Raw genomic sequence first — 9,541 nt, 5'->3', positions numbered from 1 at the left:
GTGATAGGGCTGATTGAATGGGATTTGATGAGTTGCAGAGACGTGGAGATTTAGGCGCAAGCCTCGCGACAGTAAATGGGCCTGTGGATCGGAATGATTTACGCCCACACGGGATACCAAGCTCGTATTGAAGTGGTGATTTTGCTGGGCAGTCAACGTCTCAGACATGCAGATGGCAGTCGAGCGTTGCCTCAGGCCCCAGGAGGGCAGTGGGAGATGGGCTCGACGCCATTCTCCACCAATCTGGACAGCCCAAGGTCAGCAGCATCTCGCGTCAAAGGATGGCGATGGGGTGCGAGATGCTTGGCGAGCGAATGCATTGGGTGATGGCAAATCAGGTGATTGGTGCGAAATCTGGGGGTCGAGTGGGCGTATGGTAAGCCGACGGATAAATTTCAGGCGCAGCTATCGGCGAAGGCGCCCTGGTGCCCGCGCCAGGACCGTACACTATCCTACAGCTCCGAGCTAGTGCCAATGTCAACGGCATATTCACCGTCCAGCCATAGGACGGCTCTGAAGCGAACAAACGCGCGCGGTTTGCGGAGGCTTGGGGCTTCCACTTCTGTTCAGGACATGGTGCTATCTCTCTATCTCCAAACCTCACACGCACTGCGATTAAATCAAAAGCCAGCCCTGCATCCCACCCCCCCACGGATGAATCTAGTACAGCGCTCACTGTGAGGCGCTCGTATTTCTCCAGACGCACCCCAACTGCCTCAGCCTCGTCGACGCTTTGGAGATGGTAGCGACGGTTGTTGCAGTTTGCCAGTTGTATTCCGCCCGTCGCATCCTCGCCGAGATCCAGCACCGCATCAACGGCTTCAACACTTACGGCTAATCGAAAGCGAGAACAAGAACAGTACCCAACTTTATCTTCTTCACCCATGGCCACCATGGTGCAGACTGCCGGGGGCATGACCTCCCCTCACCTGAAAGAAGGCATGGTCATTGACGTGCAGGAGATTCCACATGGCGCCCGACCCGCGCTCCTGATTCTGCACAACGAGGGCGAGGAGAGCATTGTGGACACAATTGCAGATGTTTTGGGACAGAGATGGGAGTTGGCGTCGTCCATGGAGGACGCGCTGGCCGGCCCAAAGGAAACAGTGTATGGGTTGAGCAGCTTGGTTGCAAAGCCGCACTTGGACAGCTGGGATCGTTCCAGGCTGTTGATCAACACGCACCGGGTGGACGGAAGCTACGAGCTGGACGAAAGCATTACCGACCGATGCGACTATGAATACCTCTACACACGATCACCCTTTTTCCGTCGAGACGTTTCGCGCTACCTCTCCTTTATCCTAGGCCAGATTGGCCCCCACCGCGACCTTACCAAGAAGGCGCGAACGACGTTAATCTCGACCACGTTCCCTGACGTCCATGCCGCGCTTCCGAATTTGGATATCCTGTCGGTTGGTGCGGATGCGATAGAGATTCGAGTCGACTTGCTCCAAGAACCTCTGGCAGACGGGGCCATCAGCAAGGTGCCCAGCCTCAAGTATGTGGGCGAGCAGGTCATGGTGTTGCGCCAGCGCACCGAGCTGCCCATCATCTTTACGACGAGGTGCACCAAGGAGAATGGTCGGTTCCCCATGGACGACCCTTCGCTCTACTACCGATACCTTGCGCGCGCGATACAATGGGGCTGCGAGTACATTGACGTGGAGCTGTGGTTGCCAGAGGAAATCCGAAAGAAGTTGGCTGAGAACAAGGCATGCACGAAAATCATATCGGCCTTCCACGACTTCTCGGGCACCTTCAAGTGGACGTCGCCTGAAACGCAGAGGCTGTTCGAGATGGGGGCGGTGTATGGGGACATTGTCAAGATGTATGCCCTGGTCAACTCGATGCAGGAGAACTACGAGCTCGAGTACTTCCGGTCGACGATTCAGGCCAAGTACCCGCACCCACCCTTTTCTGGACTCAACATGGGGCCCATGGGTCAGCTGTCGAGGACTCTAAACAAGATATTCACGCCCATTACGCACCCACTGTTGCCCATGATTGCAGCGCCGGGGCAGCTGAGTGCAGCCGAGATCAATGCGGCTCTGCACACCATGGGCCAGATGCCGAAGCGAGATATATACGGGATTGGGAGCTTCCGGTCGACGGCGCAGGCCATGTTTTTTGAGAAATGCTTCAATGAGCTTAGCCTGCCGCATTCATTTAGCTTTGCCGAGAGAGGGCCAAAGGCATCCATTGAGCACATTCTCCGGCGCAACAACTTTGGGGGGGCCTATATCAACCCACCGCTGGGAGCGTCTGCGCCATACCTACCCTCGCTGTCGAATGCGGCGCGGGCTATTGGCCAGGTTGATACGGTGTTAGTGCCACCGGGAAGTAGCAATGCATCGCTGATTGGTGACAATACTCGGTGGAAGGGGATACGAGCAACACTGACACGCGACTTTGTACCGTCGGCATACAGCGGACAAGCAGCGTTGTTGCTAGCCAACAACGAAGGGGATGCATCGGCGTCTATTTTCGCACTGAAGAACTTGGGCATCGGGCCTATCTACACGATTGGGTTCAAGTCACATGGGCCATTGTCTACTGACGTGTCGCCGGTGCGGTCGATTGAAGATGTCAAGCGGCTGCAGCAGCCGTTTGTGATCATCTCAGCACTGCCGGCGGAGAAGTCGCTGCTGGTGGTGCCACTGCTGAAGCATTATCGGGTGGCTGGGCGTAACGGCAGTCCCGAAGGCAGCCCCAAGGCACTCGGAGCGGTGGGCACCAAGACAGCAGGCAAGGTGTTTGTCGACCTGGCAAGTGGGCCGCGCAAGGTGGACACACTGGAGATTGCAACGTCGGCAGGCTGGACAGCGTATGGGATTGCTGATGTGTCTGCATGGACGACGGTGGAGACGATTAGGAAGCTGGTTGGACAAAACGTGTGCTATGACTTTGTGCGACTGGCGTGTGGGCGGGGGCACTTTTAAATTTGCAGCCGGAGGGGATGGATGGTGGGCACTGCAGATAGGCAATGAACAAGCAAGCAAGCAAGCACAATCACATGCAGAACGTGTCTGGCAAGGCGATGGATGATGATGCAGGATGCGAGACGGGGGGCGGTTCTCGTGCAAGAGGCGTGAGTGCCTGGGTGCAGTGCATGCACACTTGTGTGTGTGTGAATGAGCGGGAGTGGGTGAAGGAAGGCAGGCGAGTAACCGCAAGCGTAGCGGCAACCGGGGGGACGGTGAGTGTGGGCGCGAGTGATTGGCGTGCGGGCGATACCCCAGATTTCCAGAACAGAAGAAGCGAGGCCGTCCGGCACTATGCCTGCAACGACCTGGCTGCGTCAGACGAGCGCAATCAAAAGCGCTAAATTGCAGATACAGCCCATGCATGGGGGACGGGGAGGGGGGCTCTGGCGACCGCGTACTGGACCACTGGACCGAGGCACCCCGGCACCATGCCCTCGAGCATGCCATCCCAGCCCTTCTCATCCAGGCCTCCGTGCTGCTGCCACCCAGCCCAGCGCCGCCAGCGCCGTCATCGCCCTTCGGCCCAGCGGTTGCGCGACTGCTGCACCCCGACCGGTACTTGCACACACCCACCCACACACCCTCCCACCACCAGAGGCTGCTCTACCCTCCTGGGCTAGACAGCCCGTGATCGCCATCACGCGTGCCCTTCTCATTCCCCCCTCCCTCGGCCCTCTGCCCTTGTCCCTGCCGGCCTGCCGACCGAGTCGCATCGCCGTGCGTGGGCGCTCGCTCCCGCTTCATCAAGCCTCGCAGTCCGCGCACAACCCCCTCCCCTGCCCGTCTCCACCGCCCGCGGCTTTAATTTGGACTATTATCGTACATACTTACGCTGTCTTTCTGGGGTCATGTTTTCTTCTTCCCAACGTCCTGTTCATACTACTGCTCCCGCCTTTTTGCTGCCCAGAGAATGCTTATGGTCCGCCGCCCCATCGTAATAGCGTCGCCATGTCCACCGAAGTCTCCCAGTCCCTGGCTGCCGCAATGGCCAGACCTCAGATTGGCATCGACAGACTGCCTGCCCGCCGAGTCTCAAACGAACCCCGGGAGGCCATGAATTGCAAGAGTTGCAGAAAGCGAAAGGTACTTGTCCTCTCCACGACCACCACCATCGCCTGCCTGCTCACCATGGGCTACAGATCAAATGCAACCGCACTCGCCCAACCTGTGAAGCCTGTCAAGTCTTCAACTGCCCGTGTATCTATGGTACGCTCTCCATCCCCGAGCGCCACCCGTCCGTATTCAACCGTAAGCTGAGCTGACCGCGCCCAACAGACGCCGTGCCAAAGAAGAGAGGCCCCAAAACCGACGTTCTCGAAGCCCTTTTGAAGCGTGTCGACGGCCTGGAAAAGCGCCTGGTCTCTGAAGGAAAGAGCGATGACCTAGGCGAGGCCAACCCCGCGGCCACCACCACCACCACAACAGCAACTGCAACTGCCACTACCTCGACTACCGCCTCCGCCCAAGACACCACCACTGTCGACAGGAAGCCATCAGATGCCCCAAAGTCTCAGCCACTCCACCCAACCCCACACATTTCCGCAAACTCCACAAGCCATGCATCCCAACTCATGTCGCCCATTGAACCAAGGTAGGTGGTAGCTGGAAGCAGCACCTCGCCTCTTGCCCACCTACCCCTGTGGCTGACTAATAACAATCTCTAGCGTGCAATCACCCAGCCTGTCCCCAGATCTCCTTCTCGATACCTACTTTGCTAGAATACACGGCAAACCCTACTACGTCCTAGATGAGTCGACCACGAGACAGCGATTACAGGCCAATCAACTACCCGGACACTTAGCCTATGCCATTTATGCCGTGAGTGCCAGGTATGTTGGTTTCATCCACCCCTGAGCATAGCAGAACAACGTTAATTCATTAACCCCAGATATGCGCCCCACTTTGGCGGATACGGCGCTGCTGTGCGAATCGGACAAGAGTATGCCCGCCGCGCTCGGCTAGAGCTTGACATTGACGAGCCCTCGATCGAGGCCTTGCAGACGCTCATGCTGCTGTCGCAAGCAAGTTTCCAGCTGGGCAAGGGCAAAAAAGCCTTTATGCTGCTGAGTATGCATCGCGCCACCCAAGCCAAAATCCCGTGGAGCTAATACTGATTTCGATAGGTTCGGCCATCAGCATGGTCTTCGCCCTCGATCTCCATCGCGAGCTGCCCACCGTCGTCAAGGTTACATCGGCCGAACGAGAAGGCCGACGGCGACTTTTCTGGTCATGTTACCTCATGGATCGTTTTGCTGCAACCGGCTCCAAGCGACCTTCATTAATCGCAGATGAATCCATTGTACTCCGAATGCCCAGCTGGCAGCTCCACCCGGGTGGAATGCTAATCGACGGTGACTATTTTCCAAATGGATGCAACCTGCAGTACATGGGCGGCACTGGAAAAGGAGGACAGGGAAGCATGGGTATGCTGATTGGTATATCACGGATCCTAGGCATAACCAATCGCTACCTTGCAGCAGGCGGTGTAAAGGGCGACTCACACTTTCCCTGGCATTCATTATCCAACCTATCCAAAATCCGCCAAGAACTCGACACATGGGCCTCGGACACGCAGGACACGTTTACATCCATTGACGCTCTCTTTGGCCAGCCCGACAGCACCATACTGGTTCTTAGCAAGCTGGTTTATCATCTTATACATTGTCTCATCTACCGGCCTTTTCTTCCTGTCGATCTAGCCGAGTTGTCAGGGACGTCTCAGCATCAGCCCTGGCAAATCGAAGCCACCAATTTGTGCTTTCTCCACGCAAACGCCATTGCCGAACTCGTTGAGATTGGAAGAGCCTCCTCTATCATGGACTGGCCAGCTTTTATCGGCTATTGTGTGTGCACCGCAGGCACTATCCACGTTCATGGTGCACACTATCCAAGTCGAGAAGGCGAGGTCTTCTCAGTGAGTGCAGAGTTTCTCTCGCGTGAGATGCAACAGCTCTCTGAGCTTCGCTTCGTCTGGGCGAGTGTTCAGCACCAACGAGACACTCTGCAAGCCATTTACGGATGTCATTCAGAGCTTGTCCAATCTCTGGCAAGCAACCCGATGCGATATGCTCCGGTATTCCAGCTTGAGGACTTTTTCGATAGATATCCTGGCCAAGTCTTTGATGGGGCGCACATCACATTCATGGACATTGCTATTGAGTCTATGAACGAAGGGTGAGTAGGAGAGCTAGGTAGACTAGAAAGCTGTTTACTGACGATTCACTTAGCCTGGCAACCTTCAACATCGAGCAACGCAACAACATGTACATGACCAGCGGCGTCATTGGAAACATCCAGGGATACCAAAAACAACAAGTTCCATCGCAGCGCTCTCATTACTCAAGTAGCCATCCAAACAAGAGGCGGAGAGCAACCATTTCTTCTTCCAAAGCATCAGCCCAATCGCAACCTCTACCTCCAACACCCACATTGGCCACCCATCTGCCACCGGCTGTACATACACATAGGCCTTCTGAGAGCGAAACTTCAGAGTCAAACTCGAGCCCTGGAGATACCAAGGCCCCTACTGACTCTAGTCTACCTCCCTGCACACCACCAGTACCAAACAATTCACTGAACCCCCCAAACCTCAGCGGCGGTGGACTCGCTCTCCCTTTCTCACCAAACTTTTCCTTCTCTCCATTACCGCAATTTGCAAGTTTAGCGCCATCACCGGTTCCTCGGCCAGCAAACCTCAACCAAGACCAACATCACCATTCAATCAATTTCGATCCTGTGCTCAGTATGCCGCCGCCTCCGTACGACCAGCAGCCAACTCCCGGGGCAGGCAGCACATCAGGCGCTTCAGCGCATACCGATCCTGATAGCAAGGATCCGTTTCTGAGTTTGCTTGAGCAGCTTGCAGAGAATGAGGTTAGCAGAGGCGGCCCGAGCGAGCTAGATTTCTTCTTGAGTGGACAGAGTGGTTAATATGCGCAAGCCTTCAATAGGCTCAAATTCTCGGAGGTGGCAACCTCGCAATATCACGACGGATTACCGGGGCGAACATTCTCCAAACAGTACAGGGTTTCCGTACTTGGACGCATTTTCAGTTTCATCTACATGTTTGTAATAGCTTTGACAGCTGTTATCAGGTTTCATTTCCGATCACCAAAATTCACATGGAATCCAAAATCTTGACGCATTTCAAAATCAGCGCGGCGCAAAACTGGGGGCATTCGGATTAGAGAAAGGCTAGCTTCTCAGCGGTTGGGGGACATACGGGCGGGTCAAACTCTACTTTACGGCAATTACATATAAACTTGTATAATCTTCGTCGACAAGTAATTCACAAGGCGCTTTCTTGCGGCAAGCCGGCATCATCAATTATCGCCGGCTCCGCACCATCAACTCCATCACGACATGGATCCACTTCTTTGCATTCAGAGTGCCGTAATCTATCTTTGGCGGGGTCGCTTCCGATGTGCAGGTGGGCGTTGAGCATGTGTCGAGCAGCGGCTTCACTACCTCGTATAGCAGGGCAGCCGTTGAGCGCGACCGATGCCCATTCGGTTCAACTTGCATGAGGACGGGTTCGTTTTCGCAACTAAAGTGAACTAAACTATGTCACCTTTGGTGAGATGCTTCTAGCGGGAAATCTTGCATGTAAATAACCCGGGGTTCAACCGCGGCGACTGGGGACCCCAGCTTTCCCCCCCTCCCCAGACACAACCTTCAGGGACACACTTTGCGGCAACCATGAGCATCTTGGTGGGCACGAAATCAAGCGCATACTTCTATTTGCTCTACAGAAGCATAACGGTAATTAATTTGGCAATCGTGACCCGCAAACCCATGGACACAAGACGTCAGGGTAGCTGTTTGATGCAGGCACGAGGTGTCGTTCGTAACGCGATTCATCGTTCGTGTGCGGAATTCATGCAATACCCATGTCTGGACAATCCTGGCTTACCACAAAGTGCATGAGGCAATCTGGGACGAACTTCTCGTATCAACGCGGAGAACGCGCTCCGTTGCCAAAATCCTCTCCATCGGTGTGGCTGGCTATTACGCGCAGAGGACTATGTCTCCTAGGTCTGTAGGACAATGTGGCGCTGCGATACGAGCTACAACGGCTAGAGACGAGTGCGATCTGAAAGTTTAATTGGAGGAATGGAATCCCCCGTCCACATACGTTGATACATTGATACAGCAATGGTTTGATGAAGAACATCTACTACAGACAGCCAACGACACAACATGGTAACCACAACACCCCGGTCATAACCTCACATCACATGGCTAGAGGCAGACAAAGAGGTGTGACAGTCGTAACATTATCGTATGTTTCGATAGGTCACCACCGTCTATTCGAATCGACTATTGCCGGTGGTATATCGTTCGTTCCATGCGCCGAAGGATGCATAATTCACGCAACCGAGAGGTACACCCCAGTCTCCCCCCCTCCATTTGATGGGCTTTCCTAAGCGGATGTGCGGATGCAGTGAACGCGGGGGAGGACCCGCTGAACGAACGCAGGGCACAAACCTGGCGAACTGAGTTCATTACGTATGATGAGTCTACTGAACCTAGAGTATGCACAGTCAGCACCACAATCACCACCAGCGGCAGAGGCGATGGGGTCAGCAGTCACGGCCACTTGCGTAACAGATGAAACATGGATCTCTCTGGTTACATACTATGAGTGCGTGCACACACGTGTGTGTGTGTTGCATGTGGAAGGTTGAGGCGAAAGACGGAGATGGCACCGAGAATCAGACCGACAATGCAGGCACGCACACACACCCCTACTACTCTCATTCTCTAAGTAGCAAGTATCTCTCCCACCCCTCCTCCGAAGCCGCTCTCTCTCTTACCCCAGAAATATACTTCCCGCACATGTGTAATAATGAAGCTACATTATTAGATCTGTGGACCCCATGCAACCCCACGATCCCACATGAGTAGCAGCGAACAAGTCATTTACGAGCGCTTGGAGAAATAAAGTGCTGCAAGAAGAAACACTATGTAGACACACCCCTCTTCTCCTCTTTCTTTCCCCGCATTTCTACAGCAAGGGCCAACAAAGAAGAAAAACAAAACTGTACTAAGATATGGGGAATCACCAAGGCAGGAAAGTAGGAAGAAATGTAGCCCCACGTGGCCCTTCTGACTCGTTGGCATAACGCGATGTTGCAGAGCGTTAACGTTTTGTTTTGTTCCAGAAAATCTCCCACCGGGTGTATGCATGTGAGCGCATGTAGACAAGTGGGTTCACACAGTACGGAATCAATACGGTCTTTATCGCCTCGCTTTGCTTGCCATCTCATAGCAGCAAGAATGAATATGAGAAGAAACAGAAGCTAAGACAATGCAATTGAAGGTCAAGACCCTTGGTGCAAGCCAGGCATCTACAATGTAAACATTGTCAAATATAATTTTTTTTCTTGGGTTGTTTGATCTTCGCATCCATCCTTCGGTGCCCGATTAAGAAGGGCGCACCCCCGCCCCCGATCGACCGACACACACATAACTATATTCCATGTGTGCGCGCTTAGCCAGACAACCCCCCCTGTCGAATCTCGTTCAATGAACCTGTGCATCGTGGAGAGGTGTGG

General features: G+C 54.4%; 1 protein-coding gene across 1 annotated transcript; it reads left to right on the top strand.

The window, feature by feature from the left end:
- Positions 1-826: 826 nt before the first annotated feature.
- Positions 827-7,334, top strand: PSV08DRAFT_217429 (pentafunctional arom polypeptide). Its single transcript, XM_066092137.1, has 7 exons — positions 827-2,891; positions 3,894-4,179; positions 4,260-4,575; positions 4,649-4,813; positions 4,873-5,051; positions 5,108-6,158; positions 6,212-7,334. The coding sequence occupies exons 1-7, from the start codon at positions 885-887 to the stop codon at positions 6,912-6,914; spliced, it is 4,707 nt and encodes a 1,568-aa protein (XP_065949554.1). The 5' UTR covers positions 827-884; the 3' UTR covers positions 6,915-7,334.
- The last annotated feature ends 2,207 nt before the right edge of the window (positions 7,335-9,541 follow it).

This window comes from Bipolaris maydis, assembly GCF_028858645.1.
Source record: "Bipolaris maydis strain C4 unplaced genomic scaffold PSV08scaffold_3, whole genome shotgun sequence".
Taxonomy (NCBI): Eukaryota; Fungi; Ascomycota; class Dothideomycetes; order Pleosporales; family Pleosporaceae; genus Bipolaris; species Bipolaris maydis.
The sequence above is the reverse complement of the archived record's forward strand: the minus strand, read 5'-3'. Positions and strand labels throughout refer to the sequence as shown.

What these genes read in the sequence shown, in the direction of transcription:
- PSV08DRAFT_217429 (XM_066092137.1), top strand. Translation starts at nt 885, where the DNA reads ATGGCCACCATGGTGCAGACTGCCGGGGGCATGACCTCCCCTCACCTG. An exon ending in TGTCAAGTCTTCAACTGCCC is followed by an intron (nt 4,180 to 4,259) that starts GTGTATCTATGG and finishes CGCGCCCAACAG; the next exon opens with ACGCCGTGCCAAAGAAGAGA. An exon ending in ATTTATGCCGTGAGTGCCAG is followed by an intron (nt 4,814 to 4,872) that starts GTATGTTGGTTT and finishes CATTAACCCCAG; the next exon opens with ATATGCGCCCCACTTTGGCG.